The sequence below is a fragment of the Arthrobotrys flagrans genome (assembly GCF_004000055.1).
Source record: "Arthrobotrys flagrans strain CBS H-5679 chromosome Unknown unitig_1, whole genome shotgun sequence".
Lineage (NCBI taxonomy): Eukaryota > Fungi > Ascomycota > Orbiliomycetes > Orbiliales > Orbiliaceae > Arthrobotrys > Arthrobotrys flagrans.
The window spans coordinates 2,826,482-2,850,323 of NW_027137556.1; the positions used below are offsets into that span (position 1 = coordinate 2,826,482).

The following is a 23,842-nucleotide window of genomic DNA, read 5'->3' on the forward strand; positions in this document are numbered from 1 at the left end:
CTGTATGAACGCCAACGGAACCTGGTGATATCTGGTACAAGATGGCCGCTACTTACCCCATCGGTTGAGCATGAGCGGGGCGAGCTGCAACCTTTTTGTCTTGAAGTGTTTTAATTCTTGCCGCTTCCGCTCAAGCTACCGTTGGATTAACATTATCAAAATGCGGGAGCTGGCAACAAAAAAAGGTCTTGTGCTCGAACATCGAGATGACCCCGGCTGCTAAAATAAGACTTCGTTTGTTTCGCAAGCCCAAAAGATGGGTATCTACCCAGCGACCAGTTGGGGTAATTAGTTGAGGTCGACGAGACAATTGCGCAAAGAGCTTCCACATCCTTGTTCCCTGTAGATGGGCAATATGAAATAGAGGCGCCAGAGTGCCGCCGGCGTCCAAGGTAGATAACCCGTAGGAGTTAATGAAGCATAAACCAAGAAATCTACTTACTTAATTCCAGAGCGTGGTGGGAAATGAAAGATGCAATAAAAGAAAATAATACTGCCAAAAGTCAAGCGGACGATGTTCCTATCAGCTAGATAGCGTGCATAATGCTCCGATGAAAATGGTATACTCGGTTCCTTAAATACAATGTCTAACTAGACTAAGGGTTGCAGTGGGGGGTTTCCTGACCGAAGCCACGGCCGCCCAGCTAGCTTGTAAGTATATACGTAGCTGTCGATGGCCATGACCCGTACATGTATGTATACATAATTATAATTAGTTGTGCTACGTAAGTACCTGGCATAATATAGAGACGAAGGGAAAGGCTTGGTGACGATGTCAATCGAACCGGACCTTAAGCCATGACACCCTCTCTTTCGCTTTGGCAGCGGATTAGTACTGTTGGTTAAAGACGTCGCAATCTTGACTACTGCACTACTTAGTTTTAGCCCCTGGTATTCTCCGCTCAAGAACCATAAAAAAGAAAAAAAAAGGTTCTTTGAATGTCAGTAACTGCCACTCTCTCCACTCCTGTCGACAGCAGAGACACGACCAGCTTGCAGCCTGGTAAGCGTACAACCAGGAGTCCTGGGGTGATGCCTGTGGGTCGTGCCCTTCTTGTGGAGCCTGCATGAAGTTCCTTCCTCCCTGGGAGACAATGGCGATGTAGTGCAAGGATGCCCCGAACATCGCTAATTTCCTTTTTCCTCCCTTCTCGGATTGCATCTCGAACACCTTTTGCCATTCTTTTTTAATCGGCTTACCCCTCGACAGTGCACCCGTGCTCTGAGGGGAGGCCCAGCTGCGGGAAAAAGGAACGGCTTCTTTCCCAAGAGCCAAGCCAAATGCTGGTTCCCTTCTCTCCAGTTTGACAAGGTTCATTGTAAAAAGTAGATCAGCCTGGAGTCCACCGATCTCGTTGAATATCCGGACTCTGAGGACTGACCTTCCAGATAGTCCTAAGCCGATAGATGTCTCTGTCTAGAGAATCCTTGGCTAGAAAGATGCTGATTCGCTAGTTTTCCCAACGATCCATAGGTGGACAGAGACCGTATCAGTAGGCCAGGTTTGAAGCTGCCTAGTATCGTATAATTCTTGATTCCGCTGACGGTATTCAGCGACAATGCCAATGATGAGTACCATCTAAGCAGCGTGGTGGCACTGCGTTTTGCGTGGACCAAGGCCAAGCGCCACCCTCTTACCTGCCTTCCATGGGAAGCCGGTTCGGGTCGGTACCACAGATAACGAAAGAACAAGAGCAAGAGAAGGACCCTATCCATCCGTCCACACTATTTGCATTCCAACAGAGCAGAGGTTGTCATGTTCATTTGGTCAACCGGAGTGCAAAAGCAAAATCCCAGGGATCGAGGGAAATCATCCTATACTATAATGAAGCGAACTACTGCGAGGCAAAAAACAAAAAAGTAAAGCACTCACATACTATACTTTCCTTTCTGTAAGAGGCCATGATGGTTATAGCCATGGCCAGGAAGGACCGTAGTATAGGAAGTAAAAAGTAGTTTTTCTGCGAGGGTTCTTTAGTTTATCTGGCCCACCTTTCCGGCTACTGCTTCCTTAGCTACTTTTGATTTGATCAGTGTCTCTGATGCTAATGCAATGAACCGATTGCCTTTACAATTGGTCAACCTCGTTCCTGCTCTTCCTGTCGGAGCTTATTGTTAGCAATCTTCCTAACACATATTAACACTCGGTTCTCTAGCATTTCAAACCGGAACCCAGGCTCCCTCCAATTCATCCTGAAGGTGCATGGCCTCGCTTTACAGCGGACCTGATCTCAACTTTTATTTCGATATTTTAGCCTTTTCCTTAGGACGCAGCGAACTATAGTCTCAGCTATAACTGTCCATACGTCCCCTCCTTCAGATACCTTTTAGGAGATCTCGCATATATTTTGTAGCATCCCACCCCCCGAGTCTTGTCTCTTCCCCGTTTTCCCTTTTTTATATATATAATTACAGGCTACGGCTAGTACCAGTGCTAGCAAGCGCGCCCGGTCTTTCTAGTTCTGCGGAGCACTCAGAAGCCAATCCTTCCACATCCCACTCCAGACTTATATAACTCCAAGTACCTACCCGTCCAGGACCTTTTTTAAACTTGGCCCTGTCCTGTGTGCTTGTGTTGATAGAACTTCTCACCACACGCATATCGAAGCCCTTTTGATATCTGATATAAGGACATTACAATACTTCAACCCCGACTCTCCAACCAAATCCAACCAACTTTATCAGTCGACCTTCAACCAACTTATGCCGACTTGCGACCCTATCGATTTAGATGTAAGTAAACAACCTTTTTTTACTTTTGCCATTATATTATCATATCTATCCTTTGTTCCCATATGGGTAATCCGTTATCTGTATATGATACTTCCATTTTTATTTATTTTACCCCCTCCCCCAATTTCTTGTCCCTTTAATGGGTATCAGCTAGTCTCGCTTTCGCCGGAAAACTCCAGCGCATCCATAGCGCAACGGAAATCCAGGCGATGCAACTGCGCAGGCAAACTCCGGCCACTTGTGATACAGTAATATCGTACCTATTTGATCATAAGGAGTTTTTATGATTTGCAGTACGTACGCGGCACCGGCACCTTGCTTTTGGCTTGACAAGCCATCGTTTACTTTTAGGAAATAACTTAGTTATAACCAAGTTTGGTCTTGTGCATTGTTCATTATCTCTGGTTCGAGTTCTCTTTCTGCGGGTGCTCGGTTTAAACTTTGTATCGCATGTGCTTTGGTCGCACCGGTTGCTGACCGGCTTGTCGATGATTGTAATTCATATGGGACCCGGGAACCAATGCAGGCTCGTCTCGGAACCTAAACCATCTTAGAAATAATAGCAAGCAATCGGCATTCATACCGCAGAATGTGAAGCTAATCTACCAATTGAATAGCTCTACTAGGTTCACACAAATATCATCAACATTACACGAAAGAAAGGTCTTAAAACACAGCCGTCACATTTTCTCTAAACTTGCAGCCGCTTCAGCACGCCACTAGAGCACGCGGCGTAACTTCTTTCTAGTTCCACCGCGGAAATCTGCTTTTTTTCACTCCCTTTGGTTTGGGACACTTAGCAGTACCGTACCCGTCCGGCCGGGATTATATGTATTACCGTCCCATTCGCATTTCAGTCTCTTGACTTGCTCTTGATCTCCTGGCCTCTTGGCTTAACAAAGGAAATTCAGATCGAAAGAAAAATCCCAAGCCTTCTAAACCACCGTTCGCCTGTGGAAATTGCCCCACCGGCTTCAAGATTTGGTTCCGTTTCGAGGGCATTGCATACGACCCCGAAACCCGAATCAGTCAGTTGTTCTTATTTAGCTGCCTCTGGCCCGCAATTTCGTGACCAGAAGTTTGAGCTGCCGCCTGCCAACCCGCTAAAAATCCCCCCAGCCAAACCTCATTTTTATTCTTGCGTGGTGGCGTTGACAACGATCTTTTGATTTCCTGGTAAACTTCTTCTGGACCCGAAAGAATTTTCCTCAAAGCATCTTTTAAATCTTGCAGCAGTGCCCACGTTATCGGCGAAGGGTGAAAGACTGGTAACAGTCCTTGCCTTTGTTTCAAAACGACCTAGTTGCCCTGCGCACGCTCCCACAGTTGGACCCATAGACCTCGGGTCATATCAGTCCGCGGCTATACCAACTGCGTATCTCCAGTCGTATATCGAAATCCGACCAAGAAAAGGGTCCTGCTTGGGTCCGAGCTTCCTTGTTTCTAGAAAACACCAATTTCAGCGCCCAAGCTCGTTCTCGGAATAACTTGACCTTGACTAGACTGTTGGCTGTCTAGCACTGGTTTCAACGCACAACATTTCTTTGGCTCTTTCGAACAACTAGTTGCCTTCTCTTACTGGAAAATAGTGGAACTCGGCTGGTCCTTCGAAAGACATCGTTGTCAACTGTTCCGGAAGCTAGTCAGAGTTTGACCGACCATATTATATGTAATCTACGCTCGACCTAGACATCGAAGTCCGTTATATACTACCTATACAACGCAATATATAGACGAAGGGCCCGATTAATCGTCTTCCACTGCTATCTTGAGTTCGGACCGGCTTCAACGTTTTTGGTTTCGCTGAGTTCGTTGCCATTTCTTTTCTTTCTTCTTCGAAGTCTAAGATCTCGGGATACCTTTGGACGTGGTACCCAAGGCGCACTGGTGGAAATGCAAAATCATTCCTTTGCAGATGCATCCTCGAGAATGTCGAGGCTAAGAAGGTAATTCGCAACTTGCAACTGTTTCTACCCCTCGGCCATGTGCTAACTCGGCTCCCTACAATACAGTGATGATTATGAGCTCTATATTCGACAGGGCCCAGAAAGAGCGAGGGTTGCGGGCACAAAAGAAAAAGGTATTTTCCATACACATGCATACGGGATATCTTGGACAACTTTCCCATACTAACATGTATTCACGAAAAAAAGATCGAAAACCTGTCGACCCGCCACCAATTATTCAATTAAAGATCAGAGATGACAGCGACCCCCAGCAGAACTACCTGCAGAGCCCGTACTACTTTATGTGTACAAACCTTTACCCAGCCACAGAAACCCCAAAGGATAGTACCGGTGCAAGTTCATCGTACAACCAGGCCCTGGCTGGTACTCTTGTATCTTCGTTGCACAGACTCAAGGACATTGACAACACTGGTAAGTGGGACATTGAACCTTACTATATATCGGTTTGCTAAATCTGATTTTGTCTTATAGATGGTGGCTTTTTCGTATTCGGTGACCTTTCTGTCAAGGTCGAAGGCCAGTTCAGACTAAGATTCAGTCTATTCGAGATATCATCGTAAGGATTTCGTCGAGACACTTTAAGTCGTAACGTTGTGTTAACACTTTTGTAGTAGCGAAGTTCATTATATTAAATCCATCACTTCGGCACCTTTCACTGGTACGAACTCAAGTCTTTTCTTGACTTCGTTAAGTTTATCTAACAAAGAATATAGTTTACCCAATGAAAAACTTCCCCGGAATGTCAGAGTCGACATTTCTATCCAGATCTTTTGGTGACCAAGGTGTCCGTCTCAGGATCAGAAAGGAACCTCGAACTCTAGTGTTAGCAAATTACTTAAACTTCCAATATTGAGGGTGCTCTTAAGCTAACGAATAATTAGAAGAAAACGTGCCTATCGCCCTCCTCCACCAGAGGCATACGCCAGTGCACAAATGAGAAGACCATCATCCCCTGACAATCATTATATCGCACACGGATATCCAACGCCTCACTCTTCGGTCGATTACGGGTATGGTCCATATCACGATGCGCATAAGCGGATGAAGATGGAGTCGAACCCTCCTCCTCCATATGGATCACATGGGCGTGAACCGTATGGTGAACGTTCGCCATATGGCGAATATCCCCCAAACCACCCACCACCAAACCAAACGAACTATCACACTGGGTATCCAAATTATCCGCCCTACCAACAGCGATCCCCGACAACTCCAGGAGGATACTTCCCTCCCCACCATGGTTCCCACTCAAGTTCTAGCTACGGACATTATCCTCCCCATTCTCAACACCCTCAGTACGAGTACCAAAGCCGTCATTCATCTTATTCTGGGCCTTCTCCTGTCCATCCTACGCAACAGCCTTCCCCACTTTACGAATCGCCTAATTTACCACCATCAGCTCAAAGCACCAGATCGCCGATTGCGGGGTCTGGGCCATACAAGAGTTATGAAAGGCACAACTCCGCCTCCTCCGCAGGGTACCCACCATCATACCCTGAAGACACACCTGCAAGCAAACAGCCACCATATCGGGCGGCACCACAATCCAGCTCGGTTCACTCGCCACCTGGGGGACTTCCATCACCGGGGCTATCAAGAACATCTGGTTCAATGGCATCTCATACATCTTCGCCAATGAACTCTACATCGAGAGGGCTAACAATGCCAGCACAACCTCCATCACCATACAAATCAGGGATTTCCCTACCCCCACTGCAGCTACCTCCCTTGTCTGAGCCCCACGGATCTAGATCACAAACGCACACCAAGACCCCTGGCCCACCGATTTCTTTTGATTCGGCTGTTAGCCAAACTTATGCTACATGAAAATTCGATTTTACGACGTCTAGTTACCAAACCGGGGACCCGGCACTGGAATTTGCTTTTCCGTTTTTGCTCTCCCTTGAATTTCCGATTGAAGCATTTAAGGCGTTAAACAACAGTTTCTTTGCTTTGTCTTTGCATATTTCCCTGCAAGGATCTCTTGTGGTTCTGCCCTAAGGCAGGTAGTACCTACTTCACGATCGCCTACCACTTTGCATTAGAGTTTTGTAATTTATGATTTCACTCTGTCCAGATTTCACTCTTTCTTTTGCTTTTTCATGTTTCAAGAAAAATTATTTACCAGGCGTTTACTGTGGTTGGAACCAGGCTGTCCCCGCCGATGTTTGCACAAAATGATATAGTATATACGAGCAAGATACCAGATTTGATATTTTCCATTCTGATTTCTTTTATCAAAAAACAAGTCTTTAAACTTTCGTTACCACGCATGCCCCTAAGGAGGGACCTTCTGTACATACTAGATGTATGCGACTATGAACATATATTTGGCATAAAGTAACCACCATAATTATCTTAACAGCTTCCATTACACAGATACAGAACGCCACGCGGGCTAAAAAGAAAGATGGGATCAGTGCGCCAACAGTTCCTTTTGCCCTTGCTCATTATTATTTTGGCTAGAAATTTATTGAACGAAGGAGGCCAGCTGCCAGCCTGAGAAACCGGTCACCTAACTAGCTTCCAGGATCCTGCACATGAGATCCCACACGCACACACCACACTGATGCAACAATCTCTCCTTTCTCGTATATTTAGGACAGTAATGGCGAAGAAAAGGTCGATTTCATGCAAGTCAGAGAGACTTAGCGTATCACCGAAGTGGCTTAAGATGCTTGGAACCGGACACATTCCCGCGTCCCATACCAAAAAAATTCCCAGACCACGTTTTTCTTGAGGTCTGGAGACGAACAACAACCAACAGGCCAGTTGGACCAGCCAACATTTTGCATTTAACGCCTGGGTCTAGTCGAAGTGGGACCAACCACAAAAGACAAACACATTTCCGTGGCAGATGGTCATGGTTGAGATTCTTGAGATGAAATATTTTCTTCCTTTTGAGTGATTTGAATGTTGTGGGTTTTCATGCGCAACTTCTACTCCCTGTTCAGGATATCGCAGACGAGAAGCAGAAGGAAAATTGTAGATGTGGACCGGACTTGGTTTTGGTTGCTAGATTCGACAAGCTTTCGGGTATCTCGGGACCCGTATACGAAGTTCATAGATTTCCCCGTCTAGTCGCCAATACTACTTCCATGGATCCATTAATTCATGCACCACGCAAACGAGTCGGCAAAGGGGGTGGTGGATGGTCTAAGCTTGCTCCACACCCTCAGTTTCGCTAGTCCTCTTTTTCTATAATTTTTTGTTGGGTGTGCAGCTTGCATTACGCAAAAGTACAGGATATCAGGCCATACGATATCGGATCCTCTCGATCGAGATGAATAGGATTTTCGAATATCTACATGGATGTACATCTGAAATGCCCAACAGGAGAGAAACGGAAATTGTCTGCTGCAACTATGCTTTTTTTTTTCTTTTTTTTTCTGTCATATATGATCTATTTTTTTATTTACATATTTTATTTTTCTCATGCTTGTCCTTCATTCTAGACTTTCTCGTTCTCCTGATGCAAATCTAGTGATGGATTCCGCCCGGCAAATGCCATTTCAGTAACTCAATTCGAAAATCAAGCCAAAGGTGGCCCAGTGGAATGCTCGAAACGACGCATCAAAAGAATCGGGACTAGCACCTCTTACAACATGACAAGAACAATGCACTACATTAGAACTTACAGGATGGGTCGATGGAAGACCAGGCTGTGGTCCGCCCAGCCTAGTTTTTCCGAATTTCAGACCGACACCCTAGTTCGATCCATAGGTCAAGAAATAAAATTCGAAGTGAACCACTGGATTGCTACGGGGCTCCCGAGACGTTCTCCACATCGTCTCCACCTTTTTTGTCGAACCGATGGCAGCCAATTGGCTATACAAGGCAGGGTATCAGGGAAGGGTGTTGGCGTTAGGGTTCTTGAAGTGTGGCCTCGGCCTGACTACACCGATGGCCACAGCATCGATATTTGGCTGTTCAGATTTCCTGAGCTGACCAAAAAAATTAGTCAAAGACACCTCGGCAAACGGGCTCTAGACCTTGATTTTCGTACCAAGATCTCAATTATTGGATACTTCTGTCTACATCTCGCTTATTCAATGAAGCTAGCGCACAGCCTGGCACGCTGGTTCCGATGTGTCTCAGAAACTTCTATGGTTGGGGTACCCGAACTTCCCGGATCGAACAATGCAAATGACGACCTTCCCCGTAGTTACTAGTAGTTTTGCAGGCAAGTTCCAACTTTTGAACTTAAGACCCTCGATCTAATCTTTTGTTGGAGAAAAATGTTGGATGGCATCCGCTAATTGTTGATATTGTTGTGTCTAGATAGTTCCCTCGGCCACTAAACCTACGCTCAAAGAGGCTAAGCAGGACTCCTAGACTCCTTGAAATTTGGGGATTTCGTGAGCTTGGCAAAGTGAGGGCCTTTTCTGATACTCCCCGTGATCTAACATTCCTTGCCTCTTGCATAAGTGCGAGCCGCCTCATGATCAACCAATTAGCAAATTAGTCTTCACAGCTTTTATGCATCTATGACCCGAATACTGGAAATGAACAGTCAAAGGGAAAAACTTGGTTCGTATCCAATTTACTGAACAGGTAAGTATAAGGCATGGAGTGTATTGTACTGGCTGATCAGACTGGTTTCAGCCGTGCTAAAACCTGGCCAAAGGTGGACAGCATTGCTCATCGGTTCAGATACTGTTAGTTAGGTTTCCCTGGTCTTCTCTTCGCCTGTGCCGAGAGCCAGATGTACATGTATAATTTATTACTAAAAAGCAAATCTCGTTATTGCTGTGCAACCATGGATTTTCCGAAGGTCCATGTCGCCAAAGTGCTATAGATATAGGGTGGCATCTGATTGGTGGATGTTTTATCGTTATGCTTCCACTTAAAACCTCACCGGTCAAGGCACTCTCCACAGAACTTTTTCCGCTTCCCTGGCAGAAAAATATAATTCTTCCTAGTTCCCTCTCCCCGCAGATCGTAAAGAGGGATTCTTACCTGGTAACAGTTTGATCCCGAGCTTACGGAGCGAGAATTTAACCTTAACTGAACTCTCTGTGACATCCAGGAGACGGAATAAACCAAAAAAGAAAAGAAGGGGTTGTAAAACGAGGCCCTCCTCTTGGGCTATATTTGCTGGATATTATTGCATAAAATACAATAGCATCGAAGGTAAAGTGGACTGGGACATGCCGGCGATACACCATTTTCATGGTGCTTCCGAGTTACTTTTGACTATATACATCGAGAGGGAAAACCTCTCTTCCCGTTCCATTGGCTACACAAATCGTTCGTCTCCATACTTCACAACTTCATGTCAGGGTAATATTTTAGGTTGTCGGGGAATCCATTTTCACTATCGTATTTTTGCGAGTGTAGGACAGCAGCACATACCGACAGCTCAGCGTTGTGAATTTTGACCAAAAGCAGATAATTTTGAACCCATTCCATCTTGAATAATGTCCTCCAGGGCTATACTAAAGAAAAAATTCCGAGAAGATGTTTGCAAGCGCAAGAGCACAGGCCCATGTCTCATGCTCCAATAATGGCGGATTTAAGCTTTACGAGCTGATAATATACCCTTCTTTTGAGATGCTTATTCCAGATCTTCCAACTCTTCACATAGCTAAAGGTCCCGGCGTACACCGAAAAAATAGTTTCCATAGTCTTCGCTGCCCTTTATTGCCCTCCATCCTAGTCCGGGAACGTACAAACATCCCATGCTGAGCATCCCTTGTGACCCCCAACCAGGTTGTTTCTCAAAAAATGATCTCATCTCTAGCTCATTGATGTATTTGTGCCAGTCGTGTGTCCCTCTAGGGACGATATGCAAGAGATCTTCCGCAATGAGTTTGGTGGTCATCCAGCTGCTCCAAGTTCTAGCAATAGTGCTAAGCACGATCCAACCTCCTGGCCTCACATGCCGCATACAAGTCTGTAGAAATGCGGCGGGGTATGGCACATGCTCCACCACTTCAAACAGGGTAATTAGATCGAACTGCCGGTCAGGCGTATAGTCGTCTATTGACGAATTAATATATTGCAATTTCCCGGATAACGTTGGGTCCTTCTTGGCGTGTGCTCGAGCAACTCCCAAAACTTGCTCGGATGGATCAAGTCCGATAACTTTGGCGGTGTTAGGGAGTCTTGCGACAGATTCTGAAAAGATACCACCACCGCAGCCAACATCGAGAACGGTTAGACCTCTCGACGATCCCTTCTTCCCTTCCCCCGGATCTGTAGCCGCCTCGATAGGAATGCCCATCGACAAGCAATGTTTTACAAAGTCGATTCTCATCGGGTTCATTAGATGGAGGAGTCGAGACGGCCCCTGTGCATCCCACCAGCTTGACGCAAGGGCATTGAAATGTGATACCTCAACTGGGTCTACTCCGCCTCCACCGTTTGGGCTCCCTCCGATCCCTTGGTATGTTGACGTAGAGTTGTGCCTTGCATCGTGTTTGATTGGTTGCTGGACAAGGGCATTAGCAATGGTTGAGGATCGACTAAGCTTTCTGAGGGCTGTAGAGCGGTAAGAAGGGGACAGATGCGCGCCGACCCGTAGCGTCCGCCCCAACATTGCTGAGAAAAGGATTTCTGAGATTGTGAGAGGAAGAAAATTGGTTACATGGTGTGGTTGCGGGACGGAAGGGCGCTGGGGAACTTGTCCCAAGACAATATTTGATATCACGTGATACTGTTGGATATTTTTGCGAAGAATTCTGTGCAACCTGCAACAACACGTTTCTCGCGTGGCACTGTTGCCTGTGGGAGGTTCGATTCTTTGAGACATCGTGACCAGCCGAGTAGCGCACTGCAGTGCCCCGCCCGGTTTACTATCTATAATACGGTCCTTACCCGTTAGATAGATCGGCTACTTATGTAATTAAACCTTGATCGTCTGACGTTCATGGTCTCTAGAAACTGTTTATGTATAGATGCAAAGTATGCTATTCGCGTCTGCCGGTCGATCAATACTTTTGAGATTAGTGGGAAGATTCGTATATCGGCTGTACAAAATGTAGACATGCTTTAACCTTCATAATCGACCAGTGATCTATTTAGATCTATCAACACGACTGGTCTCAATATTCGAAGATATACAATTTTCTATGCTAGCTTCCACTTATATATCCTAAACCAGGGTGTCGACAGAGGCATCTGTAGATCTTTGACTTTTATATTGATGATCAAATAATTTATAATCAACATTTAAAGCTTCAGGCCAGCTAATCGGTTGAAGAAGATAACGTACTTTCTTTTAAATACTCGAAATTGTATTGGGAAGCGCGTCAGATACAATGCCACAGAGGAAGTTAGCCCTATCGAACTAAAAGCTTACTCTCGTGAGAGGAAACCGAACGTTCGGGATAATAATACTCAGCTCCCTAGCCCTGGGGTTAATAATTGTATCGACTTTAAACCAGACATCCCTCTACGAGCAAGCACACATTTGGAAAAAGCAGCAGTTTCAGCGAAGGCGGCAAGACAAACACAGGCCATAAAGTCAGGAAGTGATGGTGTCGTGCCCAGACACCGCACAGGGGGGAGAATCAAGAAAGCGAAATCAAGGGGGTAGGAAAGCCTGCTGCACTATTGGCCGCGCCGCCAGCTACGTTATCAGCAGCACTACTAGCTTCACCATCGCCTCCACGAGATGAGAGCTCTAACGACAGAATAATTTCAGCTCCACCATCACCATCACCATCACCATCAGCTGCATCGGCAGCTCCACTAACCTTCGAACTTTCATTCCAAAGCTTGTATGACAAATGTCCTCACCGAGGACGAACAGGGTCGTGCTCTAGACAGATTGGTGATTTACCGGCTTAAATTTCAGCAGCTATTTCCCGGAGTACAGGTGCAAACCCGCAATGAGTGTGCTTCTAGGAAAATGCAGAGCTTCCTTTATTAGTACATTCACAAAAAGACAGGGTACATGGACCCACATCAATTTAAGGCTATTGGGTACTGCTCGCAGGGAGTTGAGATATTCAGCTGGGGAAGGAGTTAGTGCATGCGTGCAGACCGGCTGCTACGAATAGATGGCAACGGTTCTCCTGTGCATATTATGGGGCTGATACTAGCTCCACGCGCTTGTGCGACGAGATATACCTCGTTTAGTCTGCCGAAAAAAGTACTTGTTGAAAAGTATGGTATATTATCCATCTTATTGGTTTTTCAATTGGAGTTTTGAGTTTGGTCTCTTTCCTGTTTCCTGGTGATACCCTGTACGCATGTATCTTAGTTTCCTTCCTGTTTTTAAGTGATACCCCCGCCTCAAGCGCCTAGATTCGAAGCTAAGTGATACCATGATGTCTGTGCATGTATTTTAGTTTTTACACCTCTTTATCCATGTTTAAACGGATTCGGCCGCCGGGGGTTGAACAAACCTTCCTATGATTAATTGCCCGGTATATCCACTCTTGTATATACCTTGGCTAGTTGTTTTTATTTGTTTTATGAATACAATTACTTAAGCATATTAATATACTGCACTACCTACCAGTACATCGTAATTTAGCGGTGGTCTGCGTAGGATCCTAGGAGACAAATAGTTCAGTATGTTATTCTTAAGTTGTGCACTTGCACGCAGTAGCGGTCCACCAGACTAATATTTGTATTCTTGCACTTGGGTGGCCTTGGTCCTAAACTCATAACGATCAATTTATACTTAATTTACGCGGGCGAAAGTAATATAATAGATACCACATCAAAGAAAACAGTCGTAGCTCCCATGAACCCACGATGTCCCCTGGACTTCCATTAATAACCTATATAAAAAAGATGCAGAAAAAGCAGGTATTGAAAACAGCAAGGAAATAAAGCTGAAGAGCCCTATAATTGATAATGCATGTACAAGAATAAGTGACGCGACGTTAATAAAGGTAAAAGCAAGAAGAACGATCCATAAGAGAGAGAAAAAAGTATAATAAGAACAGAACACCATGATCAAAATACGTAATTGAATGCATGAGATCGCCGTGACATTTTGTTTGTGGTAAAAAAAGAAGACATTCTCGGATTTTGGAGGGCGCATGGGAAAGACGAATTAGAGTACATTAGATGAAACAATAAGGAGATAGGAAATGTTATGCAGGTAATTGTTTGAACGAGAATGAGGATATAAAAACGCTGTATTTAGTCACAAGGAGGTTGAGGCCCAAAGCGTTCCTTTTACACCTGAATTTTGCTTTTACCGGGAGGCAACGGTGGACGCATCCAAGATACTAGAGCATGGTGTCCTTCGGACCGTAGGATTCGTTCGAATGGTGTAGGTGGTGGTCGATGGCTATTACGTGTCGGGGATGGAGAATGCGATGTTGCACCGTCATAGCAAGGAATACGTGGATATCGAGGTGTTTGAGGAGCCGAATGTGAATTCTAGAGGGGCTTCTAGCTCGACTGGCTATTGCCCGACTTCTTTTTTCTTACTCTGCGTGGGGAAGCGCTCTTAGAGCGATTATACTATTCCTCGCTCTTTTGTTTCTTCGTTGGATCATCATCCACGACCTCTCCATCCTCTCTCGTTCGCTTGCCAATGGTTGGGGTGAAAGCTCGAGCCTGAGCGTTCAATTGAGGATTCGGTGCGTTTTGCCCCGGAACAGGGATCCCAGATGGGGCAGGGGTCTGCTGTGGTTGAACAGCGATACCAGCTGGCCCGCCTCGGCTCAGTCTATGACCGAAAGCGCCGCGTCCCGCTGCTCCACCTCGTGGCAACTGTGATTGTGACTGACCCGCAGGAGCGGCACCGAATACGGGTTGAGCATTTTGCGGTTGTGGAATACCTGACTGCATGCCGCCGCGACCAGCACCGAATGCTCCTCTGATGTTTCCTCCGCCTCTCGGGATACCCGATTGGATACCACCACGCATGTTCTTCATGGCACCAGGACCTGTTCCTTGGTTACCACCTGGTTGAGGAATTCCACTAGGCTGTGGGATTTGCTGCTGTAGCTGTTGAGGATGTGGTTGTCCGAAGGCAGGCGCAACTTGTGGGGTGGTTTGCTGTCCAAATGCGGGTGCTAGTTGGTTGGGGGTGCTAGCTCGCTGCATAGCAGCAAAGGCAGGAGCGACAGGGGCACCGGATTGAGGTATTTGACTCGGAGGCTGATGTCCGGGCGATTGCAAAGTAAGCTGAGCGCCGGGAGTACCTTCGAGAGCTTTGACCTTTTCGGTTAAGTCCTTATTCTTCTTTTCCAGCATGGATACCTGAACACGGGTCCTCATTTGCATTTCTTTGCGACCCGACTCGCGGGCATCTTCGAGTTTCTTAGTAAGCTCTTGATCTCGGGTAAGAAGCTCCGCAGCATGTTGTTCCTTGAGGGCATTAAGTTCGGCCTCATTCGATTCACTTCCAGCAGCAGACGCGGCAGGAGGAGGAGCTTGCGATGGATCAGCAGCAGCAGGTAATTCTTTCTTTGCCGCTTCAAGCTTCTCCGCGAATTCCTTGTCTAGCTTCTCCCTTTGTTGGGCAACACGGGCCTCGACATTCTTCTTGATGATTGCCTTCATATTCTCCTCGTGACGCTTCTGAGCGGCGCTCGTCGTCTCGAGCTTCTTTTCCACCTCAGCGCGCTCCTTCTCGATGGTTTCAATCTTTTCTTGGGCGGTCTGAAGTTCTGCACGCAACTGAGCTTCGATTTCCGATAGATCGCTTGATGGCGCTGGTACCGGTGCGCCTTCTGCGGTTGGTACTGCTGCCTTCGCTGCCTCAATGCTGGCCTGTAGTTCGGTGACTTGGGTACCAAGCCGCTCGTTAGCTGTCTTCAAGTCCGCAATTTCCTTGTCTCTAGCAGATGTAGCATCCGCAAATTCCTTATCCTTGGCGGCAGTCATCTTGGACACATGGTTGCGCGCACTCGTAGTATAGCTTTCACGGAGTCGCTTCTTCTCCTCCTCGAATTTTTGTTTCTCTTCAGCAAGACGCTGCTCGACGATGGCCTCGGTATTAATTTCGTCACCGGCTTGTTGGCCGGTAATAGTAGCAGCTGCAGCTGCAGCTGCCTTGGCTTCAATCTCCGGTAATTTTTCTGCGATCCTGCGTTCGACCTCAGCCTCGATTTGCTCTGTAGATATGGCCGGCGTATCTGCGGATGGTGGCTGGGCCGCACGAGCAGCTGCTAGTTGGGCCTCTAGGGCGGAGGCTTGGTTACGAGCCTCCTCTAGTCTTGCATTGCAATCGGCCTAAACTTCATATTAGTATCATAGTATGAAAGTGGATAGAATAGAAAGTAAACATACCAATTCTTTTGTGAGCCGTTGGATTTCCCCTGCCTGCTGGGTTTGCTGGGTTTGGAATTGTTGCTGTAGGGCGTTCTTCTCCGTTTCCAGGGCAGCACGGGCATGGTTTAATGCCTCTTCGGAGTTCGCAGATGAAGATGTTGCAGCTGCCTGTGTTTGTTCGAGGGTTTGCTTGAGCTCCGTAATTTCTCGCTTCTGCTCCTCGATCAGCTGCCTGCGGGCAGCAAGCTTCTCCTTCGTTTCAGCCACGAGCTTATCGAGTCTTGCCTTCCACTTAACTCCTTCTTTGGCAAGAAGATCTGCTGCCTCTGCACTCTTTGTCTGGATCTCTGTGCCGCTAGCTCGGAGTTGGGTTTCGGAAGCAGCCAATTTGGCCTGTGTCTCTTGCAGCTCTTCCTGGACAGACTTCAGTTGGTCCTTCAGAGCTTCGAGCTCGGCAGGGTCAATTCTCTGTTGGATATTGCATTAGCCCTGGCCCTATGGCATAGAAAGTTGATGATACTCACGTCATATTTCTGTAGAATTTGGTTTGTTCGCGCCTTCCACCTTTCATTATCTTCTTGTAATAGCTTCATCTGCCCATCCTTAACCTCAACATCGCCTTCTAACATAGTAATCTTCTCCTCTAATGGTTCCATCTTCGCCCTAAGATCTGCAGCCTCCTTCCTTAGTTGTTCAACCATACCCGCAAACTTGTCACGTTCAGCACGTAGAGTGACATTGCTTTCACGAATAACGGTCAGCTCTCCCATCTTCTGTTTAATTTCCTCGTTCTGGGTAGCAAGGCGCATGGCCTCCGTCTCCCTAGCCCGCTCTTCAGATAAAGTAACGCGAACTTCATCGAGCTGCTTTCGGGTATGGTCAAGTTGGACTTTAAGTCTCTTGGCCTCTTGGGTCTGAAGTTCGAGTTGTACATCGACGATCTCCTTCTCGCGACGCAAATAGGTGATAACTTCTCTAAGCTCCTCTAATGACTGGTCAGAGGTTGCAATTGCAAGTTCGCCAATCGCCCGTTCACGGTCCTTTTGGAGATCTGCAATCTGTTGGCTGACAACTTCAAACTGGTCGTGGACGAGCTTATTCTGTTTAATGAGATCATCGCAGCGTCCTCGGACGTCCTTGATCTCCTTCTCATATGTTTCCTTCTGCGTCTCCCAGCTAGTAGTCGACGATTCAAGCATAGATTTCGCAGTCTCTGCTTCTGTTTTGAAGGCATGAACCTGCATCTTCAGGTTCGTGTACTCCGTGCGAATCTTCTGGAGAGCATCGGCTGCCTGAGCGTGCTTCATGAGCTCTTGTTCGTAGGATTGCTGGGCTTCCTGGGCGATTTGCGCCTGTCGCTTAAGATCGTCTTGATGTCGTTTGCTCGTGACTACTTGGCTCTTAACCTCCTCCTTAAGACTGGCGATCTCGCTCTCCTGGAGCTTAAGTTGGTCATCCTTGATGCGGACACTCTCAGCTTGTTCTTGGCGAAGGTTGGAAAGCTCTTCGTTAGATGCCTGTAGTTCGGCAGTGATTTCTTGAACGCGCTGCTCGAGGTCCTGAATCTTGGACTGTTATGATATTGTTAGCTTTCGTTTTTCAACCTAGGGACAATATCAGTAGTAACTTACGCTCTTCTCCTCAAGCTGCTGTTCAGTGTCCTGGACGTATGTTTCATGGGATGCGTTGATACTTTCGAGGGCATCCTCACTACTTTGGCTGATCTCCTTGTATTTTTCGACGTCGGCGCGAGCGGATTCCAGGTCAGCCCTGGCCAACTCAAGGTTTCGTGTGAGTTCACTCATCTCGATTTGTAGATCTTGTTCCCGGCTGAGGGCTTCCTCCTCGGTGTTGAGGTTATTCTGGGGTTGCAAGACGCTGATCTTCTCCTCGGCGGCCTTAAGGGAGATCTGTAACTCATCGACCCTGGATTGAAGATGGTCTTGGGTCGTCTTCGCAGCGACCATACCCTCACGGGCGGAGGCAAGGGCGGCGTTAACTTCGTCGATCTTCTTTTGGGCCGCGGTGGCTTCGGTATCCCGACGCAACTGAAGCTTCCGAGTTTCCTCGACTTCGTCAGCCAGTCGCTTCTTCGTGGATTCAAGCTCACCCTCGAGTCTTCCGAGTTGAGTGGTGAGTCGTCTCTTCGATTCTATCTCAAGCTGCTCCTTCTCAGTCTGCATCGCTTGCAAGCTGCTGATCGTGCTCTTTAGCTGTGCGCGTTCAGAGACAAGGTTATCGTTGTCCTTGGACAAGCGCTCTTCGATATTTTTCCAAAGATCTTTCTCTGCCTTGAGCTTGACATTGTCATTTCTAACACTGTCAAGAATCGAGCGGTTCTCGACCAATTCTTGTTCAATTTGCTGGCTGCGGAGGTCCAATTTGGCATGAAGGTCGGACAGTTCTTGGTTGCGTTTCCGCAATTCGCGGTTTTCGCTGTTCATCATTTCGAGATTGCCATTCAACATTTCATATCGAGAAGCAGCCAGTTCGAGCTGCCCACTGGCCCTGGTGACCTGGATCTGCAATTCGTTCTTCTCATTCTGGACAGCGGTCGCCTGTTCACGCAGGGTCTTCTGATCGGTGGAGGCCTCCATCTTATACTGATCGAAAGACTGTTGAAGTTCGCGGAGAAGCTGACCATAGTCTGTTTTATCGGTTGTCTCAGGCTCGGTCCTGGTCGATTGCCGCATGGCATTGGTCTCATTGTCGGCTTGCATCTCAGCAGGAAGTTGATTGCGATGCTGTAACATTCGTCTGAACATATCACGTTCTCGAACGAACGTCTCGGCTCTTTTCTCAAGATTTCGGATCTCGTCACGCATTCCCTCCAGGGTTTGCTGCATCTCTTGAAGTTCGCGGGTCTTTGCACCTTCGGCCTCCATGCGCATCTGTTCTTCGTGATCTTCCAGCTGTTTGCCAACAGCACGGGCGGCGCGTAGGAGTTCTGAATTCTGCTCTTGAAGCTCCTTGATGTTCGCAAACACGACAAGGCGCTCACTGATAAGTCGATCAGTGTCAGTTTGAGGTAAGCCCATACTAATGTTTTGTACGGCCATCTTCCTGAATCTGGCCTGGTCGGCGGCGGACATTGGGCCCATGCCTTGGCTGAGGTGCTGAACTTCTGCAAGCAAGAACTGAATCTGAGACCCGGAATCCCTGATTTCTAAAAAAAAAGGGTTAGCACTATTTTCATACATGTAGCGCAGTTTAGAGACTTACGCTGTTTCAAGGATTCGATCTGTTTAGTGTCTTCCTTCAGTTGTTTTTTCAAAGACTTGAGCTCCTTCGTGCCGCGTTCGTTATTGTGATTGGCCTCTTGTAACAGCTCGCTCAAAATTACAATCTCCTCCGCAGCCCTATCGAGTTCTGCCTTCTGGTTTTCGAACTCAGGGCCCTTGTCTTCCAACTCGTGGATAAGCTCATCGAAACTTTCTTGGAGTCGCTGGTTACGGTTATTAGCAGCTTCGAGTTCACGCTTGACAGCAGAATAGTCGGTATAGACCTCCGTAAGTGACATGCCGGATTTCTGGGACATGACGATGGCATGTGCAGCGGGCGACACAAGATGGCGTTCGGGTGTACCTGTTCCTCTTACTGGTGTCATGGCGTTTCTTCCTCGTCTACTTGCAGCGGGCGACTGGGCAATGGGTTGGATTGCTCCAGAGGCGTACAAGCCAAGGTCTGTTTCGAGACGTTCAATTTGGACCTCCAATTCCTGAATCTTTTTATGGAGTACACCTTGTTCTTCCTTGAGGGCTTCGTTGAGCGCTTGAACCCTTCCGACCTCCTCGGCCATTTGGGACTGCTGGTGTTCTCTCAAATCCTCAAGTTGTTTGATACGTTCCCTAGCAGACTTGGTACTGTTCTCCCAAAGGTCGGCAAGTCGCTTGGCATTGGATATTTCCGTTCTAAAGTCATCCTCACGAGATGCAAGGTCCTCGGTGAGAGCTTTGATCTTCAGTTGAGATTCCTCTACCTTATGGCAGACCTCCTCATATCTCTTCGTCAAAGAGTTTGCCTTCTGTTCGGCCATATGAGATTTCGACTGAGCATCCTCTAATTTCCTCTCAAGCTGACTAAGCTGAGCTGAGCGCTCCTTTCGGTATTTGGAATGTTCGTTCTGTTTGATGGAAAGTTCGTTTTCAAGCCATTCGGTGTTCTTTCTGACGATCTCGAGTTCCTGCTTGATGGTCTGTTCGCGGAATTTGGCTGCAGTCTGGGCAGACTCAGCTTGCTGGGCCCTGGACTCGATGGTACCGATTTCGCGGCGTAGCTCGAGGATTTTGGTTTTCTGTCGACTGTATTCGCCCTGCAGGTCTTCAATCTCATTAAGTTTTCGAGTGTAGGCTTCTAAAGTCTCTCGCTTCTCGGATTCCAAGGTGGTGATTCGAGCTTTAAGGGTACGAGTCTCTTCGGTAGACGAGGATGTGCTGGTCCGGAGGTGGCTAAGGTCGGCTTCGAGGGTACGGGACTTGGTTTCTAGATAGGATACAGTTGGTTAGCAACGTCTGCATCGTTAAAATCAAAGGAGAATAGAGGGTATTCGTGATTACCAAGTTCAGCAACCTGCTTCCGCAGTTCCTGAGTCTCCGCCTGTGAAGTTTCCATTCTAGACTTCATATTATTAACCCGGGCATTCGATGTACGGGTGTTCTGCTCCAATTCCACCTCCAGACGCAGTTTGTCGGCCTTGATCTCATCGTGAAAGCGAGCCTTCGTTGTGATAGCTTCGAGAATGGCCGTGACGAATGATTCGCTGATACCAGCAAGGGATTCGATGGTCACTTGAGGAAGTTCCAAGAAGGCTGAAATTTTAGGGATATCGTAATTCCCCGGCGTCAGTTGTGACGTTTGTATGGGAGGAACGTCAACCTCCATGATGGCGATGTTCCGAGGGTCAGAACGTTATAGATTAGCTATTATAAGTCTCAGGGACTATATTCGTAGTTAGGGCGAGTAGCTGATGGCGGCCGAAGGCGATGATGAAATTTCGGGGTTGATGTTGAGGACGCGCCTGCACGTTCGTGGTTTTGATGTTGTTGTTTTACCAAGGGAGAAGGAATCAACAACCGGCAAGCGGCAGAGAAGGAGCGGAAGAAGGGAAGTAGAGTAATACTGATCGTAGAATCGTTATGATTCGACGCGAAGGGGAGGTTAGACGCTTGGGAGGATGGTGAGGTTGGAGATTGGTGGAGAAAGGTTGGAAGACGTGTGTGTGTGGTGTTTGGTTTGGTTCGTTAATTTCGTTGCCGGCGGGCAACTCAATTGATGTGATCACTGCAAGGATCCACCATGATATCAACACCACCAGGCATCAGGCATCAAAACTGTTAACGAGGCATGTCCACGAGTGCACAGCAGAGTATTTGGAAAACGGATTGATTTGATATATATTACAAGCACATCGAAAGAACCTGGATCATCCTGAAAGATGCAACGCCTCTATCTACACCTACACACCCCAAACCCAATTGAAGACAAGTACCCATGTGTATCGGCTTGAAAAGCTTCCAACGAACGCCGCGGTTGGGATAGCATGTGTGCACCGATACTATGTATAAAGCCAAATATAAAAGAACAAATGTTCCGAGTAGTAAACTAGCACAGCAGCTTTTCAATACCATTAACAGGCCAATGCAAAAAGAACAAAAGGAAACCACAAGATGCCCGAAACACAAACCGCCAAAACAATATGCCGATGAATATTTCTAAGTTTTGGGCACCTTTAGACGTCATGCTATCGTGCGAGGCCGGATATTATTATGTATGTACAGAAATTACTTAACCACAGTTGCTAAAAGATTAATAGATATTATATGATTGCCTCGAACCGGTATGTTTTTGTTTTAGAAAGATCATTCCTGCGCAATGTCATGTCGCAGAAAGTATTTTGGGTTTGAGAACTTGACTAATCGTCTCGTTTCTCTCCGGCATATTTAGCAAACAGAGCGGGGCTCCTGGGGCGCTCAGATATCGGACTAGAAATACCGAGGGCTGTCGACGGAGCAAGATTCATTCGCAAAGAGCCGACTCTCTCAAGCCGCGGCTTCTGCTCTGGAGAGTAGATCGGTTCCGTCGTCGTTTTCTCTAAAGGGACGTATACCGGTTGCTTGGCCTCGTCGGTTTTAGAGTAGAGATAAGTCGCAAAGAGTACAATCATGGAACCAATGAGGAACTAAAGTCGCAAGGGATGTTAGAATCTAGAGATATTCTTGTTGCACGTGGGAATATTCGCTTACCTGCATCGAAAGTTGGAAATCGAAAAAGAAAATACTGGCGACACAGCTTAAAATAATACTAATGCTCGTGGCGAAATTTTTCGCGATATTGTCGGCATAGTTAACACACAAAGCGACAACAATACCTCCGAGCGCTTGGAAGCCGATAGCTGTCCAGACGACTCCGTTGTAGCCATCGAAGAAACCCCGTCTCGCAATTTCGGCTCCATCCTTCCAGGCAACTCCGATGAAGAAGGCTGGAAATAGGGAATAGAAGGACAACTGAATGTTCCGAACCCAAAGAGTCGCCGAAGTTCCCTTCAAGACCTTTTCGAAATAAACACCAGCCAATCCGGAGATAGTACAGGCAACGATGACTGCCGACAGGCCGAGAGATCGGTTCATTTGCGATGCCGGATCGTTATCCTTGTGAATGCCGTCATAGGTAGCAGATCTGTTTTCGATGAGATCTCGGATAGCCTTCAAAGTCGACTTTGCCCCTTCGCCAGTCGCATCCGGTGCGGGGGATGGGAGTTGGACGATAGCCACGCCAAGGGTCAATAGAACCAAGGAGACCCATCGCCGAGCAGATAACTTGCGACCAAGCATGCTGACGCTGAACAAGGCTGTGGTAAGAATCTTAAGCTGATAGGTAACCTGGAAAGTTGCTGCATCGAGATTTGAAACTGCCACATACTGCAGGCTGTTCTGCAAAGTGTACAGTGCGGCTGGAATGGCGAGTTTCCAACTATCCGTCTTGAACACTTCATTGTAGACTGTTGTCGCAGTTGTGAACCAGCTTGTATGGGGACCGTCTCTACTGGATTGATCATGAAGGGCGACAAGAGAACAGATGAGAAATTTGATGATTTCGTTCATAAGGACTGCGGTGGAGGTAAGGTATCGGCCACCAGGAGCCGAAGGCATAATCCGTGAATAGTGCATAATCTGTTTGTCATACCGAATTCATATTAGTCGGCCGCTTCCGTCACCCAAAATCACGGGAGAGAGCATGTCGTACCAATATCAGCGCCGAATTTTGAAATGTGAGCTACTCCCAAGCCTTGTCAGTCACGACATCCGTAGAAAGGCCAAAACGTATGGGAACCATCGGTACGCACGGTGACAAGAGAGACGTGCTTCATGGGAATCCCCATGAAGTACGCTCTCCTCGCGTTATCAACCATCTTTGCGGTTGGTACAGCCCACGAGGAGGCGGGAAATCCAGGGAACTAAATCCTTCTCCCCTCCCTTCCTTCCTCTGAGTAGGAATGATCCAGGTCTGTCTACCGGTCGTCAAAAAGGTTGGTGTTTCGGTCGAGACGCGATCGTGCGCAAGATATTACGTTTCAAGAGTTCGTTTTTCGAGAAAATGCGGGAAATCGTCGGGAGACTTCGAGTTTTGCACGGATTCAATAACAGATAGTCGAAGAGATGTGGAAGAGAGGATAATCAAGAGGAGTGGTTACAATGGTGATAAGAATTCAGGTGGGAAAAGGAGACTTCGGCCAAATACGCACAGCCGCCCCTTGCAAGTGATGTTAACGTTACTTCTAGTCTAAAATGGCCTGTTTGGGAACGCAGGGTCTGTAACAGATTCCATAGATGAGAGAAAACAAGAACGATTCGTCGAACAGATCACAATACTGGCTGGGAATGCCTGAATTTCAATCCAAGCAAGACAAGCTCCGACGACAGCTAGCTGCAAAATAGTAGGTGGGAGATACACCATGG

General features: G+C 47.2%; 4 protein-coding genes across 4 annotated transcripts; 1 reads left to right on the plus strand and 3 right to left on the minus strand.

Annotated features, from left to right (window-relative positions):
* Positions 1 to 4,662: 4,662 nt before the first annotated feature.
* On the plus strand, positions 4,663 to 6,527 carry DFL_008845 (uncharacterized protein; the record flags this gene model as incomplete). Its single annotated transcript, XM_067638637.1, has 7 exons — positions 4,663 to 4,679; positions 4,746 to 4,813; positions 4,887 to 5,111; positions 5,172 to 5,256; positions 5,312 to 5,358; positions 5,414 to 5,522; positions 5,582 to 6,527. The coding sequence occupies 7 exons, from the start codon at positions 4,663 to 4,665 to the stop codon at positions 6,525 to 6,527; spliced, it is 1,497 nt and encodes a 498-aa protein (XP_067486506.1).
* Positions 6,528 to 10,287: 3,760 nt separating this feature from the next.
* DFL_008846 (uncharacterized protein) lies at positions 10,288 to 11,241 on the minus strand (the record flags this gene model as incomplete). The annotated part of the gene is made up of 1 exon (XM_067638638.1): positions 10,288 to 11,241. The coding sequence occupies one exon, from the start codon at positions 11,239 to 11,241 to the stop codon at positions 10,288 to 10,290; it is 954 nt and encodes a 317-aa protein (XP_067486507.1).
* A 2,888-nt stretch (positions 11,242 to 14,129) lies between these two features.
* DFL_008847 (uncharacterized protein) lies at positions 14,130 to 20,768 on the minus strand (the record flags this gene model as incomplete). Its single annotated transcript, XM_067638639.1, has 6 exons — positions 14,130 to 15,848; positions 15,906 to 16,355; positions 16,412 to 17,458; positions 17,519 to 19,053; positions 19,110 to 20,369; positions 20,444 to 20,768. 6 exons carry the CDS (start codon positions 20,766 to 20,768, stop codon positions 14,130 to 14,132), a joined length of 6,336 nt encoding a protein of 2,111 aa, XP_067486508.1.
* A 1,030-nt stretch (positions 20,769 to 21,798) lies between these two features.
* DFL_008848 (uncharacterized protein) lies at positions 21,799 to 23,295 on the minus strand (the record flags this gene model as incomplete). Its single annotated transcript, XM_067638640.1, has 4 exons — positions 21,799 to 22,065; positions 22,130 to 23,056; positions 23,130 to 23,159; positions 23,230 to 23,295. 4 exons carry the CDS (start codon positions 23,293 to 23,295, stop codon positions 21,799 to 21,801), a joined length of 1,290 nt encoding a protein of 429 aa, XP_067486509.1.
* Positions 23,296 to 23,842: the final 547 nt, after the last annotated feature.